This window comes from Chamaea fasciata, unplaced genomic scaffold, assembly GCF_029207755.1.
Source record: "Chamaea fasciata isolate MVZ Bird 193981 ecotype frontalis unplaced genomic scaffold, bChaFas1.0.hap1 SCAF_6, whole genome shotgun sequence".
Taxonomy (NCBI): Eukaryota; Metazoa; Chordata; class Aves; order Passeriformes; family Sylviidae; genus Chamaea; species Chamaea fasciata.
The window spans coordinates 7,740,488-7,765,440 of NW_027094091.1; the positions used below are offsets into that span (position 1 = coordinate 7,740,488).

The following is a 24,953-nucleotide window of genomic DNA, read 5'->3' on the forward strand; positions in this document are numbered from 1 at the left end:
CAAACTGAACTGCTCGATGGCAGTGACTGTTAGAAGCAGCTTTAATAAATTCTGTATTGATTCAGGAAAACACAGATCTGACAGTGCTGGAAGTTTTTGGTAGCAGATTAAACCAAAGTGCTTGTTAGGGAGAAATGCTGCTTGAAGATGAGAATTATTTCAGGACTTTATGTCTAAAAATACATAACATTACACCACCCTTGCCATGGGCTGAACAAAACTGGAAGAGATTGCACTCCCCAAGAAGTATATTACAGTAGTGTCTTGGAGAAAAAAATTCTCAGGAAGAAAAAAAAAATATATATATTACATAAGTGAGAATACATTAAGTTTTGCATTTTGAAGGTAGGACAGAATAAAATAAAGCCAACTGTACACATCCATCCTGTCCCTAGCTCCTCAGGGTGGCCAACCGTGACTGCATCGCTTCGATGTCCTCCTCCTCATCCACAGCAGCAGCAGCTGCTCCCATGGGCTCAGGCTCTGGCAGAGCATCTGTGACTTTACTGGGTGCTTTACCCAAGGCCCCTGCAACAACAAACAGGCTCATTAGCAAATGTTAGGTCTTCATTTAATAATTAGTGGCTTTCAGGGACATCTAAAATAACCCAACCAGTCATTTCCCATGGAGGTCACACCCCTGAGCTGTGACAGGGCCAGCCTGGGGCTGCCCAGCAGCACTGACCAGCTCTGAGCCTCTGCACTCCTTCCCTTCTGGAAGGAGGCTCCCAGCTCCCCACAAGCCCTGCTGCTTGGCTGGGAGCTCCCCCTGCCTGCTTGGGAGGAGGGGAGCTGCTCCAGCCAGCAAACAGGATGGGAAAAGCAAATTAGGAAGTGAGAAAGAATAGGGCACTGTGCCAGGCGCTAGGCACAAGGTGCCAGCAGGGTGTGCAGTGTGGTACAGCTGAATGCAGCCCTGGAACTTGTTTTTGTCACACCACATCACAAGTAATCCAGGTGAAAGGAGCATTTTAAGCATTCTCCAAGTCAAATAACCGAACCAGTAAATCATTACTTCGTGAACTGGAAGGCAGAAGTTGTGGTTTTGATTTTAAGAGGGTTTTTGTGTTTGTTTTGGGATTTTTCCCCTCAAACAAGACACAGCATGTTACTGCCAGGTCTCACAACATAGCCTATGACTCAAGGCAGTGCAGCGGAGTTTATTTCTTGGTTTCATTAATAACAATACCTAGTCACTCTTTTAAGTTTCACCTTGTTAAGAGGATTCACTGCACAGCCAAACACAGATCTGTTACAGCCTCAATTACATAACTGCACAGACAGCAGCTGATGGATATTAGTTCTGCCCTGCTGAGCCCCACTGGCCTTCTCAGCCTGTATTCCCTAAGAAATCAGTTTGTCAGAGCTCTCTGCCCATCACCAAAGGAAGAGATGCCACTGGGAGAGTGCAAAATAGATGAAGATTTCAGTTGCTGCATCTTACTGAACAGAGCAGGGACTTGGCTCTCAGCAGCACTCACAAACTCACCAGCTGTAATTTCAAAAAGGATTTTGTCGATTTCAGCCTCAGCTTCCTCTTCCATCTCCTCCTGATCCTCCAGGCCTTCAAAGGTGTCCTCCAGCATTTCTTCTATAATTCCAGCCTAGAAGAAATAAACAGCAGAGTAAGAAGACACATTTCTGCTTGGGAGATGAGGTTATGCCTATCCAGGCACGTAACACTCCCCTGCTCCAGGGGGTGGTTCCAGATTGAGGCTGTTGCAGGAGAGTGGCCGACACACCTGCCCTCAGCATGAGCACACATCTCTACAACTGGTGCACAGGAAAAGCAGGAAAAAAAACAGGATTAAAGGCACCCGTTCTCACTTTGAAAACCTTAAGTTATTTAAACTAAAAGAGGAGAGATTTTAATTAGATAGTAGGAAGAAATTCTTCCCTGTGGGGGTGGTGAGGCACTGGAACAGCTTCCCCAGAGAAGCTGTGGATGCCCACATCCTGAAAGCGTTCCCAGCCAGGTTAGATGGGGCTCTGAGCAACCTGCCTAGTGGCAGATGTCCCTGTCCATGGCAGGGGAGCTGGAATTACATGGTCTTTAAGATCCTTTCCAACCCAAACCATTCTGTGATTCCATGGTTATTTATTGTTGTTGCAAGTCTAAACCAAGAACCCAGCCTGCTCCAACCATGTGAAATACAAGTGTAAATTTCAGTCATGCAGCATGGATTATGTAGCACATTGTAAAACTGCTTTGACACAATTTTTTTTTTTCTATCTGCATTTGAAAACATTCCTTTGCAGGCCCCGCAACCTAGATAAGGCCAAACCATGCTGGTGCACAATGGCAAAATTATTTAGAAATAAACTTCTTTGAACTAAACAGTCTGGAGTGGTAAGAAGGGAAAAAACAAAACCACATTGGTAGTTGAAAATGTAATAGTCATAACAGAGACTTAGTATATTTTCAAATCAGAACACTCCCATCACATGGAGACACTGAGCTAGAAGCTTTAAACCCGAGGCAGTGAGTTATACCTGAATTAGCCAGGAGTTTTGTGATTCTTTAAAAATTTTGTAATGATGTGTATTTAATTAGTTAAGGAATGTTCGACTGTGTTATTTTGGCTGGTTTTGGTTTAGATCTGTGTTGGCTGAGTGTCAGTAGAAAACCCTGTGAAATTACCTCACTGCACCTGCAGAAAGGAACTCCATGGACCCATACCCCTTAGACAATCTATAGTTTAAGAACAAAATTCAATGAAGAATTGTTTAATGGTTACCATGTAACTAGAGATGAATTAGATATCATAGAACAAGAATGGTATCTTGAGAGAGTTAAGGAGTCAAAGGCCTATACATCCCAGAAAACTCGATTAATACATTGCAGGTGTAGTAAGGGAGCCACTTCATAGGCTTGTACCCTCCCAGAAAACTAATTCAATAGTAATTGTCTAAGCAGGACAGCAAATTTAATAAATCACTGTTAGCTGGATAAAACTTGGGTTATCAATTAAACAAAGACAGATGAGGTGTTCTGGTAGTAATTAAAAGAAACAAAACACCTCTACCATGATGCAATAAATTGGGCAGATTTTTGGGAGTGTCTATTAAAAAAGCCTTGGTTGTTACAGTGTATATAAATGCCTGAAATTTGTAGTCTCTTTGAACATGTTTATGGCAAATAAATTCCCTATATCTTCCCAATTTTGACTCAAATTTGTTATTAGGAATGTTGGTCTAACAGCTTTTTGCTGTTAGATTTAAAACTCTTTGTGTCTCCAGTATCAGACTGGCCATGGAGCCAGAGAATGTTCTGAGTTCACACCAGCCCTGTGACAAAGGGGCCACCCAAGTGACTGCACAGCTCAGTAACAACCACACTGTGTTCACACAAGTCTGATTTATGTGCCAGATCTTACCTTCATCATCTCTTTGGACAAGTCCCTCATCGTTGCTTGGATTTCTGGGATTTTTACTAGATTTTGCATAGCTTTCATGACTTCTGTGCTCTTCTGCAATGAACCTGCTACTCTGAGGACAGCTGTGAAGGAGAGGCACAGAACAGTGTGAACAACCCATGCACTGCCGAAAGCAAAGAAATTATAACCTCCCTACATGAAAATTTGTTTACATTTAGGCAAATCAATTTAAAAAATAAACAGGTATTGCACTTCTTCATTCTTGACTAAAGTCCTGGAAAAGCCCAACTTATACCCACACTGGAAAAATCACATTTATAGCAGAACTACTGGTCCTGTACAGGTGGTCTGCAGAGATATTTCAACCCACCTGTACCCAGTTCATTAAAGACAGGGAGAGAGCTGCTCCTGCCCGGCCCCCCAGCAGCCAGAGGTGTTGCTGAGGGTTGCAGCAGCAGAGCTGCAGTGACTGCTGAAACCAGGGATCTCCTGCCTGACACCAGGAACTGGAAATTAAGCCTGGCAGAAGTTCTGTTGCAATAATTTCACAGCAAAGAGTAAGCTACAACATTAATACTGAAGCAGATAAACGAAGAATAAGCCTGTTTAAACTGAATTTAACAATACTCTTTCCAGAGGCTATTCTAACTGAAAAGCTCTCCTCATAGGTACTGATACACCAAGATCAAAAAGCAGTAATTAAGGGTACTTTGAAGTTTTTTGAATTCTGCCTCTAACTTTGCAGCTTCCTGGACATGAAGAACTTACCTGTTTGTATATAACATGGGCACTCCTTAATGAAGCAAAATGAAGGTACAGCACATATTATTTTTCATTTTAATAATTTCATTTAAGAGCCCTACACTTGTAACAAACTAACAGAAACCTTGCCTTGAATGGTCACTTCACAAGTTAGCACAGACCCCAGACTGAATTCTATACTCCTTCGTATTTCCTATCTAAGTGTATCAGAACATTCCCAAGAAGTTGAAGATGCTGGCAGTGATAATAAGGAGGAGGCTGTTTTGAGTATTTCCTTTTAAGAGACACCTTAAGGTGCAAGGATGGTCCTACTTTCCCTTCCTCAGTGAGATGCATGGGGAGCTACATTTGAACCATCACAAAATTACACTTAAGGTTCACAGTGTGACTTCCTGTTTTATCACTCATCCAACACTAAAATCTACTTGGATGATGTGGGGGTGGGGGAAATGCTTTGACATTTCAGCAGCATGTTGACCTCCACCAAGTCTTCTCCTGTCTTTAAAGCTTTCTGCTCTGCCTTTAAGTGGCTGGACTGTTTCCAGCTATGGAAAACACTGCAGGAAGTGTATTACAACAGATTTCTGATGTGAATAAGGAATGAGGGAAATATGCTGGTGCTGGAGGAACACAAAGAACCAAGGAGGGTTTACAGAACATGGGTGTGAAACCAAGGGGCAAAAGGATTCATCCACACTAAGAAATCAAACACTGCTCCCCCTCCCCATGTAGGTGTTGGTAAATGCCCCCAGACTCTTGCTAAGGAAGCAACCATCTACAAGATGAAGAGAATTCTACTCCTGTGACAGGTCCTGTCAAAATCAGTGACACAGGCTCCACCAGGATACAGGGATATTACGAATGCATTCAAACCGTTTAGAAATGCACACTTAAGAATGTGCTCCAAATTGCTGTGAGTTCAGTTTCAGAGCATGAGATTCTCACAACACTGGAACCCTCAGGCTCTGAGGAGAGGTGTTAGATCATCTGCTGAGCAGCTTGCCACAGGAAACAGGGAACCAGCACAGATGTTGGGAACAATGAGGGGCAGGAACCCCAAAAAACTAAAACTGGGAGCTCCCTGAGTACTTCAGAGCCCAGGGTGAAACACCCATCCAGGCAGGCACAGAAGAAACCGCCTCAGAACATCCTGCAGACTGAGGGGGGTTATTGCCTACAGGGACACAGGACTCCTTACAGAGATGTAGGGGAAAAGAGCATGTTTGGACACGGGGAAAACTTACAGCGTTTAAGGGGATTACAGGAACATAACAATCTTAGGGGACAACCAAAGGTAGTCTGGGGAAGGATTGAAGTGGATCAGGGAACACAAAAACCTCAGGGGCCTGCAGGACCAGGTGTCAGCAGTTCAGGCAGAGCAGATCTGAGGCCAGGCACCAGATACCTGGCCAGCTTAGACAGAGCATCTGAGAGCAGCTCCTGGAACAACCAATCTATTGTGTACATGTGTGCTCTATTAGTGGACCTCAGTCCTCATCAGCTGAAGAGGAAGAGCAGGATGGAGCTGTTCATACATGTGTGAAAGCTGTGTGTATTTATGGGGTAGTGGCAAAGGCTCTGCTCTGAAAGTGTGGGTGCACTTGCCTGCTGGGATTAGAGGGTAGAACTTTAGCAGCCTCACAGCTCTGGGCCTGCTATGGGAGGATCTTCCCAGGCTCCTGAAGCCCATTGGAATCAGCTGCTTTTCACAGGAGCATGGCTGCTCCCACATTCAAGCTCTGCTTGCATTTGATTTTGGTTCCGGACAAGGAAACCTCAGACCTCACTTCTACTGTCAGAGCATTCACTGTGCTTGGGGCCAGAATTTGTTCTTACCAAGCTGGTTCTTCATCCCCATAAGAACAGAGTTCATGTGAGCTTTGGATGCATAGAGTTTGCTTACGGCCCTCCGAGAGCGGATCAGCTCCTTCGCCAGGATCACACACACATCCCTCTGATTCTTTTTGGCAGCATCCTTTATTGACCTCTTCACCTTCTCCTCTTCCCTCTGGATATCTGGAGTACAAAAACCACAGCAAATAGTGACAAACTCCCTAAGGATGTAGAAGAGAAATCAGTCATTTGTTGGGGTGTGTTTCCAATGCAAAGAATTGTTTCTGCTTGATTTCAGATTCCCTCTGTTACTCAAAGACCTTGTTCTAGGCAGATTTACATGTCAGCTGATTAATTCAGCTAAATCTTAATAGGAAAATTTTCATTACTGAACATCCAGCTCTGTAATTTCCTACACAGTCAAGAGTACTCTAAAGGACTGTCTGAGAATATCAGTCTATGATGCTGACCTGACTGAGAGCTTACAAAGCAAAAAAAGGTCCTGTAAGAACAAGGCACTCTGAGAGGATGGCTTGACTTGCAACTTCAAAATAACTTCCTGCAGCCACTGTGCAGGCCTGATACAAATATATATATACACAAAATATACATTTAACTTAACACATCCTGTTCAAACTCTCCTGGCAATCAGCTTTGTTGAACATCTTTTTTTAAGAGTGTGTTTAAGTGGGAACCCTGAACTAAGCATGAGCACCAAAGAATTTGTTGGATCTGAACTATTAAACACTAAAAAGGCCTTCTTAAATACCATTGGTTTTTCCAGTAAATCTGATGTGACTGTTCACAGTTCTGCCTTGCCAGGTAACACTGGCTGTGAACAGTAGAAGCCAGTACTCCAAAAAGCCCAGAGTAAAAAATGCAAGAGTAAGCAGGGACAATATCAACCTCCTTTCTTATCCAGAGCCAGCAATAAATTAGCCACTGATGAAATGTGGATCTCAGAGTCCACAAGAAAAATTATCCTAAAGTAAATAAAGAATTCAGATAGTCAGGGCTTCTCACCTTCCTGCAAAAAATTGATTGAAATGACCACAAGGACAATTATTTCAAGGAAAGCCTCTGTTCAGATCTAGCTTTGAGTCTTCTTGATTTATGCCAGACAAAGTCATACAGTGAGAGCTGCCCTTTTACAAAACCAAAGGCATCAACACACACTTTCTGGCACAGGCCAACTTGGAGACTTCAATACAGCTTCTCAGGTGAGAGTTAATGAACCCTGTACTCAAGACCAGTTATTCTCTCAGTATCATTCACTGAGGTGTTCACCTTAAAGGACTGGCAGAAAGCTGTAGGATCATAATCAGGAAAACATACCTTTGCTGCTTTCCCACTATTATTTTCAGAAATACACAAACTTGAAGACATTTGTATGTCAGACATGGGACTGAGCAGGTAAAAAAGAGCTGAAGTGCTCCAGCAGGAAAGAGAAAGCACCAGGAGAACTCCAGCAGTACTGAGGAATTACAACATTCACTCTGTCAGGCTGAAAACAACCACAAGTATTGTGTTACTATACCCAGGCTAGTGTAGGGCAGCCTGAACCCCAGTGAATGCTTCCACTGAAACTGCTGAACTGCTGAGTATGAGATCAGTGGCACAAGAATGCAACAACAGTCAACCCCATCTTTGAAGGTCAGTGCCAGCTATACTCCTCAAGGGAGCCAAAGTCACTTCCCCAATCCCTCTGCCGCACTATCAGGCACAAGAGGCACAAAGCAGCCCAAAGCACCTGCAAGAGAGACTCACAAGCTCAGCAAAACACAGTTACTGTATTACTCCAACTCTATCAACTCAAAAAATTCAATTCTGAAGTAACAAGGATACCTTTCATTTCTCCTAACCGTCCAAGCCCTGAAAAACAACGTGCCCCAAAGAGAAATCACTACAGCAGCAAGAGTTCAACAACAGATGGTTTCAAAGAGTGTGTTGCTATTTTAGTAACTGTGCTGACTGGGAGAGCCAAGTGTTTGAGTGATCCAAACCCACTCAGTTCCTCCCAGGTGCATCTAGTGTTGCCTTGCTCAAACACATCCAGCACAGCCTTCCCCAAGGAAACTAAGACAGGTCCCAGCTTAGCATCCTTACCTAAAGATTGCATTGATTTCTTGTGTAAGGCTCAGCTCAAACAAGAAACATGGCAGAATCCAACTACAGTGGGTAATTTTTGAGGAAACCTTCAGTGGCTCTTGGCTGTCATCCTCCAGGAGCAGCCTGCTAGCCTGGGAAGTGTCCAGCACAACCATGTACTTCCATGGGTGACACTTGGTAAAATGTGAAATCCTGGCACAAGGATATTCTGTACTTTATTTTAAGGGGAATTATCAGTGTAGCAGATGGTTGGTGGTTAGTGCTGAACTGTATTTCTCTGAATGTAGGATTCTGAAACACAGACATGTTTAGAGCTGCTAAAATAATTAGATTTGCATCCACATCAAAATATCACACCACCATGAAGCCTATTATCTGTGTAAGCCATTAAAAGTATTATGGTGTTTAAAAAGTTAAGAGAAACCCAAAAATGTCAAGAAACATCAGTAATGAACACATGGGTAATTTGCTTCTGTGGAAGATGCAACCTCTAAAACAAATTTTGCTAGTAAGACAGAGTTGCAGTTCCCCTGTGCCTGATACAGCCACACAAAGTGCCCTGGAAAAAGTAAAACAATTCACATCCCTGTACATCAGTTTTCCTGGGAAAGACAAACTCTGTTCCTCATACTGGAGACAAGGACAAACATAGACCAAGGATGTACTCCACAAGGCCTCACTCCAAACAGGCAAGTGCCCAGTAACCAGATGCTGACACAAATATCCTTCACCAGCACCTCCCAGGGACAAATCCCAGGGACTGGGAAGAAGACAAAGAAGGGGAAAACAAAACCAAGGCCCAAACCTATTTTCAGGCTCAGGGAAGGCAGGCAGAACAAATTCTGAACTAACAGCAGTGCAATATTAAGCAACGCCTCTGCTTTTCAAGACACATTCAGCAGTGTAATGCTCATTATTTAACAGCAAAACACCCACCCACTGAGAAAATACTTTTTTTTTCCCTTTCCTCTCTTCTGTTTGTAATTTTTCCAAGCTGACAGCAAGCTACTTTTGCTTGGCATGTGCACTTTCACACCAGTACATGCCAGTGGAACTGTCTACATGTGGAATTATATACCACACTGATACTACTCATTAAATGAATGTGGGTAAAATTCTGGATAAGAAGTCTAATGCATGTTATCCAAAGGGATTTAAGAGCATTATGCCTTACTGGGAGCATGAAATATTCATGTTCTTTTCAAAATTTTACTTGGATAACTTCAAATGACATCATTTTGTAACACAGACTAAGTCTGGCCCCAGGATCACATTCATCTTCCTTTTTTCCAAATGTGGTATAGACTACCCCAGGTTATTAAATTTCACAGCCTGCCTCAATTAAAGCAAAAAAAACCCCTTGAAGGCACACAGGGAGAGTAAAAACAAAAAATGAGACACAAGTACAAACCTCTGATCTGTCTATCAATCACTCTCATTTCTTTCCTTATCTTCAAGGACCATTCATTGACCTTAAAAAGACAAAGTGAGAGTTACTTGAAATTCCAACTTTAAAAACTATGCTTTTATACTTTCATGTAACTTAAACATTCAGTATCAAAGGCAGCACTTCAAAATGCACGAGTTTCATGTTATGAGTGATGTTAAAACATTTCATTACTCAAATAATAAACCCCCCAAACAGAGATTGCAGAGATACCACCAGTTACTGCACTGCTCTTAATGTTCAGACAAGGAGTTAGGGAGGATCTTTAGAGATCCCTTCCAACCAACTCTTCAATGATTCCATGATGTGATTTGTGGGTCAGACGCTCACTGCCTGGCTAACTTGCCACATCACAGCCACGTCACTGTACAGAGGGAACTTGCCACAGGGCATTTCAGTAGAAGGGACAGACTTTGGCACAGGATGACAGCCTCAAGAGTGCTACTTGCCCATTTCAGTCAGGAGGATCCCCAGGAGGTCCCCAAGCCAACCCCTGTTCAAAGCAAGATGAAGTTCAGACTTCAGGTTGTTCAGGGTCTCATCCATTGAGTTTTGATACTGTTTGAGGACAGCGACTTCACAGCTGCTCTGAGCAAAGGCAATTTAAATTACTCCTGTGTGATAAAGACTTTTCCTCACAGAATTCTGGAATGGTTTGGGTTGAAGGGACCATAAAGACCATCTATTTCCAATGCCCTGCTATTGGCAGGGCCACCTTCCACTAAACCAGATTGCTTAGAGCTCCTTCCAACCTGGCCTTACATGTTCAAGTCAAAGCTCTCCTCTGGCCAACTGTGGCTGTAGCCCCTCTCCTGTCACTGGACACACCTCAAAAATACCTGTCTCTGTCTTGACTACAACCCCATCAGAGGCAGTGAGAGGTTTTAGACCCTTGCTCCTTCACCTTCTCCTCTCCAAGCCAAAACGAGTCCAATTCCCTAAGCCACTTCTCCTGCAGCACAGGCTCCAGCCCTCCTCCATCCTGATGGCCCTTGGCCACACTTCCCCAGTTTGTTGAGATCCTTCCAGAACTGTGTGCCCAGAGTGGGACACTTCTGCAGATGTGGCCTCTGAGTAACACAGTGACTGAACACTCAGCACTGTGACTACAGCTTCCTAACACAGCCCCCTTTGCCTTCATTGCTGCAAAGGTGCGCTGGGAACTCGTTTATTATCCATGGGAAACCAGATCCTTTCCTGCATAGCTGGTACCCAGCCAGCCCCGGGCTGCACATTCCTGTGTGTAGGGATGGTTGTCCCACCTGCACAATCTTGCACTGTTCAGCATCATGAGGCTCCTGCTGTTCCTACCTCGTGCTCAGGACCCTCTGCCCTCCAGCTTCCTTTCCCCTGCCTTTGGTGGGATTCAAACACGGCCACTCCTTCGACAGCTCCCTCCTGGCACTTGCCAAGACCTCTCTGTTCCAGATCCTCTGGCTTACCCGGGGGGTGAGAAGCTCCACTTGCCCTGACCCTCCCCCAAGGAAGCAGGGTGAAGAGAACTTGTGCAATGAAATCTTGTAAAGCAAGTTCTCTTCAGTGCACAAGCCCAGCAGAGCAACAGATTTAGACTTTTACCAGTCTCAAAAACTTTCTCTTGGTCATGGTGAACAAGACCATGTTTTGATGCACACAACAGCCATCATTTGAGGAGCTCAAGCACAAAATCAGCTTAAAAAGTCCCACATGCTACTCAAATGCCTGCAGAGGTACAGACGTTTCTAACAGGTTTTAGAAAGCTCCTGTATCTTGAGTTAAATCCTGGGTTTGCAGGGAAAAAAACCCTAAACCCTTGCAGGACTGACTGCAGCCTCCCTTCTTGTTCTTCAGAGCAGAGAAGAATATGTCCTGGAGAGTCACTCCTCACCCTGACAGAAAGTTAAGAAGGCCCCTTTTTTGAGTATGGACTACAGGAGAGGGAAAAGAGCAGGGGGAAGGAGCTGAAGGAAAACATGACAAGGCTCTGGCTGGTCAACTGACCTGTCTCAAATGTAACACCTACCAGAGATTCGCTATACAACTTGTATTCTAGAACAAACCGACACACAACAAGCCTTCGTGCACAAGCACAGTCAGCAACTGTCAAATGAATCACAGCAGGATTTACAGCTTCTGTCTCTGGGATGCACAGCCCAGCACAAAGACACCATGAAATCAAGACTGGTTGTGTGTTGTCATCAATCTCCGCTTACTCTGACAGCAGAAAACTCTTTCACAGCTCATCCCTAGCATTGCCAGGAATCAGCTGCTTGACACGACTGCCCTAAAGGCACAGCTGGGTGCTTATGCCTTCCCTGGTGTTCCCAGCTCATCTCCTGTTTTGTGTAAGAGGAGGAGCAAATCCCACTGACTCTATCCCAGGCTACTCCATGCTCCCAGCTACATGAGACAGCAATTTGTTGAGCTGTAAGGAAGCCACACTGCCCATCTCACACAGGACACAGGGACATGGATAAGAACCACGGCACAAGGCAGCAATGCTGGGAACAGGAGCATGTGGTCCAGCTGAGCAGAGGTAATTACCCTGAGCACAACTCCACGCTGATGGAGCAATTCTGCTTCCACGCCTGATCTTAAAAAAAACCATCACTCTCACAGCACTGCATCATGCCAGAGTCAACCAGCAAAGCACTCAAACTGAAAAGAGCCAAGACTACACTGCAGGAAAACCCACTTTTTAAGTTTAAATGATCCAGACACGGCATTAAAAGTATAATAAATCCCTAGCTTTACACAGGCTGAAATGCATCACCAGCTCCTCACAAGGACTGAAGATATTTGCCTTGTATTGATCAAAAATAAATTATCTCACATCAACAGAGTGGGCAGACAAACAAACTGAGGGCAAATCATTGTCACCACAAAAATCTCAACCCCTCCCCACCGTCATCCACCTCCTGCAGTGCTTGCATGGCTCCCTCTAGCCCTGCTCAGGGACTGCACCTTATGTTCAGCTGCTGGCAGACATGAGCAAAGCAATGCTCTTTCCCCATCAGCAAGGATGCAGAAACAACTACTGCTTTTTCCTTCTAAAGCTGCAATTAGGTACAAGAGGAAAGGAAGTTTTAACTACTTATGGGTTTCTCAATATCTGTGAAGTGACCATGCCAGCCTGCACCCCAAGGGAGTGCTCATGACAGCAAAGGGACTCATGTCACCTCTCCCTACACCTGTTCCACACTGCCTTTGCAGGGTTTTCTGCAAAGAATCACAGAACCATTGCCTTAGGAAGGGATCTCTGGAGATCACCCAGTCCTAACCCCCTGCCAAGGCAGGGTCACCCAGAGCAGGTGACACAGGAATGTGTCCAGGTGTGTTTGGAATGTCTCCAGAGAGGGAGACCCACAACCTCCCTGGGCAGCTGTTCCAGGGCTCTGCTACCCTCAGCATTAAGAAGCTTTTCCTCATGTAAAGGTGGAAGTTATTGTAGTTTAGTTTATGGCCACTGCTCCTTGTCCTGTGGCTGTGCACCAGAAAATATAAAAAAGGTTCAGAGTGGATGGCACCATCCTTCAAGAGCTCCAAGATGACCCACAGGCTCTGTGCCACTGGAAAACAGGGCAAGTTCATCAGTGAGGGAAGGCAAAAGAGCATCCCTCAGACAGGAGGCAAGCACTCCTCAGTGCAGAATGACCACGTGTGTGGGTTACAGCTGCTTGGTGTGTCAGCCCACCCCTGAGAGCAGCAGCCCCCAGCCCCAGCTCCCCCTGTGGTCTCTTGAGCACACTCAGGAACACAGGAGACTGACCAGCCCACACAGTGCTCCACACGGGCAGAGGAGGGAGGGAAAGGACACTCCCAAAGGTGCATTCCTCATCTGACTCTCTCACCCGACAAGCAACAACCATAACCTGCTCCCCTGGGACTCAGCTACTACCAGGGAACATCTGTGACACTGCAGCTTGTCTAAGCCTTCAGCTTGTGTGCCTGTCCTCCTTCTCCCTGCTGCTTTTCCACTACCTCTAATGTATTTGATCTTCCTCTCACCAAACAGCAGATTTTTTCACAAACACATTTGTAGCTACTTATGGAAGACAACAGTGAAATCCACCAGTGTCTTGATTATTTCATTTCACTGTGACATTAGAAAGCTATGAGTAAAACCACACAGCTTGTCTACAGACTCATCTTCTCCCTGCAAGTCCCAACATTTCAGCGGCTGTTTCCTAATTTTAAGGCTGTGTCTGCAAGAGGAGTCAGAATCATAGAATCATAGAATGTTAAGGGGTTGGAAGGAGCCTTAAAGACCATATAGCCCCAAACTCCTCTGCCATGGGCAGGGACACCTTCCACTAGAACAGGTTGCCCAAGGGCTTATCCAGCTTGGCTTTGAACATTTCTAGGTATGGGGCAGTCGCAGCTTCCATGGGCAACTTGTTCCAGTGTCTCACCACCCTCACAGGGAAGAACTTCTTCTTAGTATCTAACCGAAATTTCCCCATCTATCAAGTTGCAGCCATTCCCCCTTGTCCCGCCACTCCAGCTCCTCAAAGAGCCTCTCTCCGGCTTCCCTGTAGGCCCCTCCAGACACTGGAAGGATTTGTGAGGCCTCCACCGGTCCGGTCCCGGGCCAGGTGTAGCCTGCGCCAGGGCCAGGCCGAGCCCGGCCCCTCCGCAATCCCTGCCCGACGCCATAGCAACGCCACACGGCCCTGCCGCCACTCCCCCCTCAAGCTCCCGGCCCCCGCCGCCCCTGGCCCCGTCTGGGCGGCTCCGGCCCCTCACCAGCTCCTTGGGCGGCTTCTCGGGGGTCTTCCCGAACAGCCCCATGGCGGCCGCACCGCCCGGCACTTCCGGGTTCCCCACAGCCGGGCCGGGCGGACACCGCACTGCGCCTGCGCCGCCGGCAGCGCGCACGCCGCCCTCTCCGCGTGGGGGCGGTGCCCCAACGGCCTCGCCCCGCCCCGCGCGGCTTCCCGCCAGTCACGTGCCGCTGCGCGCGGCGCTGCGTACGGCCCCGCCCCGCGCGGAGGGGCGGGAAGGCGCTGAGGGGCGCGGCCCGGGGCGGGCGCTGGTGGCGGTGAGAGCGCTCGGCCCCGCACTCTGAGCGTGATGGTGACCCACTCACGGGGTCACTCAGGTTGGGAAAGATCTCTGAGATTATCGCGTCCAGCCATGACCGAACACCAGTATGGCATTTGGGTGCCACATCCAGTCTTTCCTTAAACACTTCCAGGGACAGTGACTCTCCTCGCTCGCCTTGGGCAGCTTGTTCCAATGCCCAATCACCCTATGAAGAAATTCCTCCTAATGCGCAACCTAAACTCCACTGGTCCAGCTTAAGACTGCGCGCTCTCGTCCTGTAGCTTGTTTCCTGGGATCAGAGCCTGATCCCCACCTGGCTGCGGCCTCCTGTCAGGGAGCTGTAGAGAGCAATAAGGTGCCCCCTGAGCCTCCTCCAGGCCGAGCCCCCCCAGCTCCCTCAACTGCTCATCACACCTGTGCCAGACCCTTCCCCAGCTCCGCTCCCTTCTCTGGAACTCCAGCGCCTCGATAACCTGTTAGTGCAAGGACTCCCACTCCAGCCTTTCCCCTGGGACGGCCCGCAGGACACACGAGGGCAAAGCTCATACAAGTCGATGGCCACCCCGCGCTCAGCTGCCGGGGCTCTTTCGGAGAAATCCTATCAGGCAGGCCTGGCTCATCTTCACCCTCCTCTCCACAGGGTCACCTGGCTGAAATGAAGGGACAGCTTGGAGCCGCTCCGCTGGAGCTCCAGCGAGTCATTCCATCTCTTCACGCCTTGATGCACAATCTGAGACTGAGAGCATTAGAAATAAATCAGTGATGCAAAGAGTGCAAAAGCTTAGTAAGAAAAAGGTGCTATTAACTTAAGCTAACTCTTTAATACCTTACAATTATACTTACCCTCATTATTTAAATTCCAGAGGCAGACATTTTAATGAGTTACAAAAATGTACAGTTTCACCTTTGTCATCTTTCCTTCCAGATTCTAATGCAGAAAAAAAGATCTAAACAAGCTTTGGAGAAGAGAGCTCTCATTTTGGACTGAGCACCAGCAGTGGGAAAGCCAGTGCTAATAAAACAATAATTGATGAAATCGAGAGTGGCAAAGAGCTTCAGAGATTATTTAAATCCATCCTTTGTAATAGCAGCAGAAAACATCCATCACCTTTATTAAACCTAACCAATAAATGAATACCCTCACCTCAGTGATTTGACATTTTCTGTTAACTGGTCTCTAGCTTCCAGGAAGGAGACATCAGAGAATAAAACACCACTTTAGGAATGCTTAGCATCCCAGTTAGGACACTTCACAAGTACTAGCACAACCCAGTCCTGCGAGGCAAAACGTGTGAGCAGCAAAACTGCTGACCTTGTTCCAGGCACAGTCTTTGCTCCTTTCCTCCGTTCTCCGGATGTTCAAGCGTCAGCGCGTCAGGGAAGGGCTGTCTGAGATCCTGCACGTGGTAGAAAACAACGTTACTTGGATGCCGCTACTGACATGAGCATTTCATAAAATAAACACATCCAACTTCTTTTTTCTGTCCTGCTGGGACTCTCAATACACTACGCCAGATGCTCAAGATTCTGGTAACAGATGCGTTGCCAGGAACTGCATCACAATTTATATAACCCAGACACAAGGGGACTAAACCTCCCTCCACAGCTACCTACTGGTCATAATTACCTGCTCCTGTGGATGTGCCCTCAGTGGCTCTCCTGCTAATTAAACAGCAGTTTGGGTCATCCATCAAAAGAACAGGATGAGCAGAGCAACTGAGGACATTAAAACTAGTCTTCAGCTGAAACAGGTGCGCACAAAGGTTTGCAAACAAGGCTGAGCCAGTGCACAGGAGCAGAGCTGCTGGGGCTGTGTGTGAGGGTGAGGAGGTCAGCCTTCAGCAGTAGAGCTGCACTCCAAGAGCACTCAATGCTCCAAGGACACATCATTGCTCCAGCTTAGGACTCACAGCATCTGGCAAATTGCTGAGGTACTGGAGAAAGGCTACAGCGGGCTCTGATACAGCACCTCACTTGTGTGTGTCAGCACCTCAGCTACAGCCTTATTTATACTCACAAAACTTCTTTCCCTTGGCAAGGCCTCAGCCCAGTGCAGGTTTCAAAACAGTCCTGAAACAATGTGGATTTCACCTACTCATGACAAGCACATATGCCACGCTGCTGCACAAATTGGAAGCAGAAATGATCTTTGCCCTCATTATGCCTCTCTGCTGCTCTGCCGAGGCTGTAATGACAGAGACAGGGCATGTACTGGCAGGTCTCAACTGGAATAAAAATTACTTTCTGGACCACGGGAGAGTTGCTGATATTGTGCCCCTTGTACCTCTCTGCCTCAGTACTGCCCTGGGAAAAAGGAAATGAGAGAAAAAAAAGGACTCAGTAAATTAAAAACAGCTCTTCTGCTAATTACATCAATATCCTCTTGGGAACACACCTGGTGAGAGAGCCATGACAAATTTGTTAATAAAAAAGAGCGTGTCCAGGTACCCTGGACAGATGAAACAATGCCAGCAGCTCTGTGAGCACCAGCCTCCCAACTCTATAAAGACATTGGGAGACAAGTTGTAACGGCAACAAGGAGCTATGTTTGTATTTTCTATTATCATCATCTTTATGTCATTATCCTCCTTTCACCTCTCATAGGCAAGACTTAGGAAAGAAATAAGACAATTTAAAATATCTTTTTAGTTTAGCCTTTTCCTCAACTCATATCATCTCCTGCTCTTCCCACCCTCCTTTTTCTTTCCAACCAACGATTCCTCTCTATTTTCAGCCAGATGATTTCTGAAAAGTACAACCTAAATCAGAATTTCATATTGAAATATAAAGAAAACAACAGACTCAATTTTTTATGGCACCAAAGAACAATCAAAGAAACCAGAAATCACTTCAGAATACCAGCACAGTTGGAAGCTGGCAATTTTTACCCTTATGGGCCACTCTTGTCACTGCATGACAATATTCTGCTCCTTCTCAACAGTTTACTTTGAGGCTGTAGAGGGAGCTACCCTGAAGTTTTCCTAGATGCCTGGAGACGAGGGTGCTGGAGAAGGACAGATGCTAGAAGAGGGTCTCCATCTGGAAAAGCAGCTTGTTATCAGCTGAAAAACCACTGATCAAGCAGAGAAGCACCTCAACACAGCAAACTTATGAAGGAAACAGTTCCCAGTGAAACACCACTGCCTTCTCCTTGGCCAGTGGCTCGGAGCAGTGAATTTCTGCATCCCTAGGAGATGATTTATTAGTCACAGGAGTTGTGTTATATTTTTATTGTCTTCACAGATAAATCAGGCCAGCAAGACATCCGTAACCATACACACAAAATATTTATCAAAACAATTAACGTTACAAATCTCCTTTTAAAATAATTTATTTCACCGATTTCTTTTTAAATGGTACTGTCTTACAACATACATTATTCAACAAAGATGTGCAGAACAGACTCTAAAATAAGAAACACTTAAATTAAGCAATTGTCTCCGATTAGAATTTCAATTTCACCCACATCCCAACTTGTAAATGTTTGCTGGAATACGCTTCTTGTAGGTTTGATTTTTGTGCTTACAAAAACAGCATCAAGTTTCCAGATGTTGAAGAGAACAAGTTATTTGTATGGTAAGTTTGCATTCAGTTCAACATACAAGGCAACCAAATGATTCTGTCATTAACGTTAGCATCATGTATATTTTAGTTCACTGCACTAACATTTAAACTAAAACTTCAAACCACGTAATCTTTTAAGTGACTAACATTTAAAAGGCAAGCAGTAATATCCTGAAAGCTTACAAAAGACACGGGCACACAGCTAAGACGGGGGCTCACTTGACAAAGGCTGAGGGTGTGTGTATGGCTGCTTTTTTTTGTAGGACGCCCACCTGCAGACGGGGCAGCAGTGCCGCCCGCCTGCCAGCCACATCACGATGCAATTCTGGTGGAACACGTGGCCGCACGGCAAGCCCATCAGCAGGCAGCCCTTTGCAAAATTTTCTAGACACACCACACATTCTGTACAGTGCAACATGTCGGAGGGCCAGGCTGACCAGTCTGGCTCCAGGTCACCCGCGGAGCTGTAGGAGCTGGCTCTGCGTTCGCACGGGTCGCGGTGACAATAGCGACTGGCACACGAACAGGCCTCAACACCGCTCCGACGCTCTCCTGCGCTGCACCCGTGAAATGTGCTCAGCTCATCGTCCTCCGAGACGTCTCTGTCGCTACTGAACACCTCTTTGTTTTCACTGTCAGAGTCACTTTCGCTGTCTGGAAAGGTTTCCAGCATTTCCTCATCAGAATGGGCGCCTAAGCATTGAAACCTCCACATGGGTAAGTTTTTTATATAATCAGTTGGTATCAGAGGGTGAAGCCAGAGGTCGGGGAAGGCCAACCGCTCCAAGAACAAATCCGGGTCTTCATCCCAATCTGAGTCAAAAGGGAAGTGTTGAAAAGAAGCAATGGGATGAAACAGGTAGCTGGTGTACCAGTCCCAAAGGCTTGACAGCCACTCCAGATTATTAGCGTTTACTTCATCCGTGTTGTTATTGCGCCTTCGCTTCTTCTCAAAGTAATCAATTAGTAAACCATGGCCAAGGTACGTGCTGAGGAAGAGGGCTGGATGAGAAGAGTAGAACATCCAATCTGCTCTCACCCAAGAAGCCAAAGTAGTTGTGTTAGAGTACCTGAAGAGTTTTAAACTGTACTCATAAAAGCTGTCTAAGTAGGGCAGTTGCAAAAAACCTAACACTGGTAGCCAGGAAATAATTAATAGTGAATTATACGTCCCTAAAGTGCTTATAAGAACCACAAAACGCTTTATAGTGGCACCTTGTGTAATAAACAGGTCCATCCAAGCCATCAGATTAACCAAAACTAAACTTAAAACAAATAAATCATTAACTTCTGGTTGCAACGAGCGCAAAAAGGAATCCATGGCACGTAGTGATATAAATTCACCAGTATTATTTCCATACCTGTAAATCCCCTCAGGAGTCCTAAGTATGTATGATGGTGTCTTGTAGATACCAATTTCTGCCATGTAACTTCTATTGTCCCAGTTTTCAACGTTCACAAAAATAAACTCTACTCTTCCAGTAAATTTAACGCTTAGTGCGGAGAAGAACGCCGGAGGCTGGTCGAGGTTGGCAAACAGGTATATTTTCACCCGGTACTGGTCACTTCTGTTCCATTCTTCTTTCAGATGTTCAGAGTTGTAGATGGTTTTGATCCGAGAGGCAGCATGGGCTGTGATCCATTTGAAGATGTGCTCCACTTCAATCTTGCGCCCGCTGTATTCCTTAAGCATGACTTTTCCCTTGGAGGTACTGGTTTGTGGAACCGACATAATGAGGGTGGATTTCAGCCAACCCCTCCTCTTGCAGTATCTACAAAGAAAACAGTAGGTTAGATTAAAGTTTCATAACCCCAGAACTGAGTCCTTACATTTCTATTCTAAGCCCAAAAATGAGATATGCTGAGCACCTGGGAACACTTATAATATAATAGGAAATAAAGGCACCCAATATTCTCTGGCAAAGCATATTTATTCTTACAATACAGTAATATCTTAGAGGAATATTGTAAAGCGATATGCATTCATAAACCAGGAAGAGGAATAGTGTTAATTTTCACAGGTCATTAAAGTAAACAAGGCCATGCAGCCAATTTATGCTTTTTAACTGAATTTAAATAATACACAGGCGGACTCTTTACTTTAAAACTTTATTAGAAGCTACTTTTCCTTGGCCTTCCAGCCAAGAAGAAAACCACTCCATGTAACTCAATAATCCACAGCTTTCCACTGCTTCCTTCCATCCTGGTTTTGCCAAGGAGCTGTGGGGTGAAGTTGAGCAGAAACTGGTTCTGTTTGCAGTTGCTTTAATGAAGCTGACAAGTGTCCACTTCCTACTGGGACCATCTTGGCAGGATGCAGACAGGCTAAGGGGTGAGATGAGCGAGCTGGCCACAAAACCAGTAGAGCAGGAAGCAGACACATGGTGCTGGATGATTTGGGCTAAAAAATACCCACGGTGTCTGGCAGGCAGATGAGATGAGCCCCAAATCCATAACTAAGAGAAGAGGCTCTTCATGGCTGAACCCTGAGTTACAGTCCAAAGCCCAGTAACTCTGAGACGAATCTGATGACTCACAAGATCCCTTCTCTCATGCATCTTTCCTACCAATATCACTAATTATCTAGTCCTCCTTTAAGGAAATATGTGACAAGCTTCAACAATCAAAATATGACAGCCAACAGGCATACAATCTCTGAAAACCCTGCACATTGGGACCACCAGCCTCATTCACCAGCCATCTTACCTAGCTTCTCTGTGGTTTGGTCTGTCAGCATGTATTTAGACAATTACAATTCCCCTTCCCAGGAATCTGAATGCAGCATGTTTAGAAAGAGCCATATTACTCTACTAATAAAGGTATCTTGATTACTGCAGCGTGTAGTATTCTTCTGAATTTCAGCTGCAACCTGATGAAAACTATTCACAAGGGTTTACTCAACAAAACAGTCCTTGTATTAAAAAAAAGAATTAATTTAAAACATGGTATTTGATCAGAACATTAAGGCTACTTAGGAGCTATGCAAAGAGAAACACTGCCAAATTTTTTTAAGATGTTCAAATACAAGATTATTTTGCATAAGCACTACAAAGCCTAAGAATTTCCTCTTATGATTAACATTGAGATTTCTGTAAACATTTAGGACTAAAGCTGTGTAAGATGTGCCTATCCATACATGCCTCTGGAATTCTAGACAAAGTCTCCTGTCATGTAAAGCAAACGCCTCCAATGAAATGTTAAAAAAAGCGCCTCTTTTTACAGCAGCAGGGAATTATTAATAGCTTCTTTGGCTCTTCTCTTCTTCCTTGTTCAAAATCATATGCAAACACAATGACTCTTGCACAGCACACTGCGTGTTGTCCAAGGGTGTGTGCCAGTTTATATATAAACATACATTTGTCAGGGAACAGGATTTGTCAGTAATTCTGGGAGGCAGGCACTGTATGCAAGGTTCATGCTAACCTGTGCTTCCCTCTTCCAGATGGTGATATAAAAACGCTAAAACTGATATATTCAGATTTGTCCTAAGCAAGCACAGTTCCTCTCCCTGAATGCCTGGACTGGAAGGCCAAACTCTTCTGTTCATTCCTCTCCACTGCTGTGTTATGCTCTCCACAGTCTAATCATGCATTTCCCACACGATGCTTTAGGAAGCTCAGAGCTGATAAATAATGTAATGGAGCATTCTGAGCAGACTTTAGGAGAGATAAAAACATGAATAAAGCCACCTTCTGTCACAGCTACTTTTACAACAGCAAGCCCTGCTGCTAGAACACAGCTGAGCCTTAAGATATTCTTGGGATTTCGATAATCCTTTAAGGATATACCTGGGGTCACTGGAACAGTTAAAAGTGCCAGTACGTATGCCGAATCTTGAGACTTTCTTCACCATTTTCTGCCAGTGGACTTTACCCACCAGTGGGCTTCTGTCGTTTGCTATGACCTATTGCCAAAAGGAAATACTAGTTTAGTATCACAGTCAGTTCGGTTCCTGAAATAAAGAGCAAGTTTCAAGAAAACAGAGGGCTGGTCATGCTTGATACTCCTTCCCCTTCTTTTAGCACACAGAGTGTGAATGTACAACTGGGAGTCATGGTAAATGTGTTTGGAGAGTTTGAAGCTCTAAGACAGAAATGTAGTTTCTGCAGAGACAAAGAAGTGCATCATCATGTTAAGTACATTTTAAGATACTAAAATCAGTGGTAGTCAGCAAAAGCTTTGGTAAAATAACAAAACAATCATTATGCAGCTCATAATAAGGGATAAAGGAGAGGAGGTGCAGCAGGTTCCTCTTCTTTGCAATAAAAAAAAAGACCATAATTTTATCACAATTCTCCCTCAGAAGTTACAACATACCAAAGAAACATTGTCTCAGAGCAAGTAGAATGAGTGGGAATGAATGTACCTGGCGCCAGATTAAACTGCCAACAGCCATTCCTGAGAAGTGGAAACTACTGATTAAACTCCCAGATAATACCTAAGAATCCTGACTCCTTCCAGCTTTGCCCATGACTCGCTCTGCAACTTTATGTGACTGTTCCACCAACTCCAGTGTCCCATCTGCCATTTCAGGACGATCATTTGCTGTGATATATCCCAAGGTGTAATTTGTTCTAACCCAGTATATTGAAGTTGTACTTCAAGATACCTCACTGTAAGCTTCTGCCAACACAGATGACAAAGAAGCAGCATTCATCCTCCGACTTATAACTGTTCAGGGAGGGGGAAAAAAACCCACAAGGAGAAGAAAACCCTGCCTGCCTGCAGCTGACAGGTAATTTTGAACAACATGACTGATCATGCACTACTCCACGAGCCGTCGCATTTTCTATTTTAGAAATGCCTCACATGCTTCTGCAGGTTTACTGGCAGCCACTTAAAATATATTTTTAAATTAAATCTTGAAACTTCCATTTGTTAGATATTTGTTTACCCACCATTAAACTTATCCCAATCGTTTTCTGACTTAATAACCTCAAATGTCAGCTTGCTCCTGGAAGTTGGGCTGTCACCATGATTAACAGTTCTCTGTGGACATGCTGAGATTCAACCTAGAAAGTGTGTCCAGCCTTTGAGACTCATAAATATTATCTGCTTTGTGGTAAGTAGCAGCCTCTCAGAATCTTAAAATAGAAGAATTCACCAAGCAGAATGTTCTACATAGGGAAACAAACTGAAGTCACAGATTACATTCCCATTGCACTAAGCCCAAAATGTTTAAATAACACTGGAGGTGAAAATCTAGGTAAGAATCCTTCAAGTTATTCTTAAAACACACACATCACACAGAAAAGCCTGTTTGATTAGATAAATGTAACCATTGTGCACTGAGACAACCAGCTGGGAAATCTGCTGTATTACTGAGGCTTCTTTACATCACCCAACGTGACTGAAGCTTTGGATATTTTAAACTGCTTCCTTTCATGCACTTCAATCAAGGGAGACCAAATTCCTAAAGACACCTTAAAGCCAGAATATCCTTGGAGCTACTGTGGCATGATAAATGCATCCAACATGGCAAGGAACCACATTTTATTAGTAAGCACAGAAGTAAAACTTTGGTGATTGAATTACTCTTTGGTACAACTACTCAGAGATTGGCTTCTTCCAAAACTCTGCGTGCACGTTCTGAAACAGTGAGGAGAGAATGTTAATGTTGTGTGCAGGAGGACAGATCCTGCTCACTGTTTCTTCTGCCTGCCACCACAACACTCATTTTAAGTGCCAAGACAAAAAATTTGTTGCAAATACAGTCACCCTTATATTTTACTGTCACCTGCCTGCAGCGGTGGAATTTTTAACACCAGTTTAATTCCTTTCCTATGAAAAAGTCTTTCCTCTTGGAGAAAGTTATTTATGCTGAAGAACAATGACCTAAGTAGCAGTCTGTATTTTGCAACTACATGGAGGAACTCTACTACGGTTTTGCACACTGAAGCTTTGTAAAATATTTTGGGCTCATGCTTTTTTATGTCATTATGGAAAAAAATCCAAATAAACATGTCCGTTGCAGCTGCTCCTTGCAGACAACACCCACTTACAGCACTGGGACTTCACCATGCCAAGGCAAGGCTTTGTATTTTGGAAAGCAGTCACCACCTCTGTGCATGAGGGAGTCAAATACTGCAGGTTAAGCAATCAAAATGTACTTCAGTTTAAATTAAAAATAACCTGCAAACACTTGTAACAGATTTTATTTAAGAAGTGTGAATTTTGATAAGTTAAGCAATTTAGCTTAAAAACCTGTGATTGAGGAGACTGGGAATTGAATGTGGAAGAGGCCTGGAAGTTCTTCAAGCCCAGGGTGTTAAAGCTATCAGGATTTTATATTTCAAGTAAGGCAAAAAAAAGGTTGTCAAGTCCTGCGCCTCTTCCTAGCAATCACTTCCAGAGAGAGGTTAGAAATAGTTTGACAATCTACAAGGATTGAAAAAAAAGGTCAAAAGGAACAGCTATCAAAGAAAGATATGCAAGGGAAAAAAAGTAAGGAAAAATGAGCTATTCAAGTTAGACCATACAAAGACTATAACAAGTTGTACCAAAAGGTTTTTCAGTCATATGAATAAGAATAGAATTGGGGGAGAAGCAGCAGGATCACCAAACAATGAAGATAGCATAGAAATGTAAGATAATTTCCTTTTAAAGTTAAATTAATACTGTGACTCAGTTTTCAGTGAAGGGAGGGGTGGCTGGCCGTGCACCAGTTAGCAAATTTATGGGAACAAACTGCATCACCTGTAGGTGAAAGCAGAACTCAAATAACTTTATGCACTTAAATCAGAGTAAGCAGGATATCTCCATCCTAGAACTGTAGCACAAGCACACAGGATCACAGGTGAACCTGTGAAAATTTCCTGCAAACCCCTGTCAGACCA

The 24,953-nt window shown here is 44.7% G+C and overlaps 1 protein-coding gene across 6 annotated transcripts in view; it reads right to left on the bottom strand.

Moving 5' to 3' along the window:
* Window positions 1–17: 17 nt before the first annotated feature.
* Window positions 18–24,953, bottom strand: part of LOC136290918 (charged multivesicular body protein 3) — a 34,014-nt gene continuing 9,078 nt past the window's right edge. Inside the window, exons 1-6 of one of the 6 annotated variants that reach the window (XM_066185363.1) lie at window positions 14,254–14,362; window positions 9,493–9,553; window positions 5,976–6,155; window positions 3,378–3,499; window positions 1,490–1,604; window positions 18–528 (exon numbers count right to left, since the gene is read on the bottom strand). In XM_066185363.1, coding sequence (XP_066041460.1) covers window positions 392–528; window positions 1,490–1,604; window positions 3,378–3,499; window positions 5,976–6,155; window positions 9,493–9,553; window positions 14,254–14,298 — 660 coding nt within the window. In that variant the 5' untranslated portion in view covers window positions 14,299–14,362 and the 3' untranslated portion in view covers window positions 18–391. Of the gene's footprint in view, window positions 529–1,489; window positions 1,605–3,377; window positions 3,500–5,975; window positions 6,156–9,492; window positions 9,554–14,253; window positions 14,363–15,189; window positions 15,290–15,603; window positions 15,951–17,768; window positions 19,890–21,905; window positions 22,022–24,953 lie in introns of those variants that run through there. The other 5 variants (XM_066185365.1, XR_010721389.1, XM_066185362.1 and 2 more) reach the window with 5 other exon arrangements.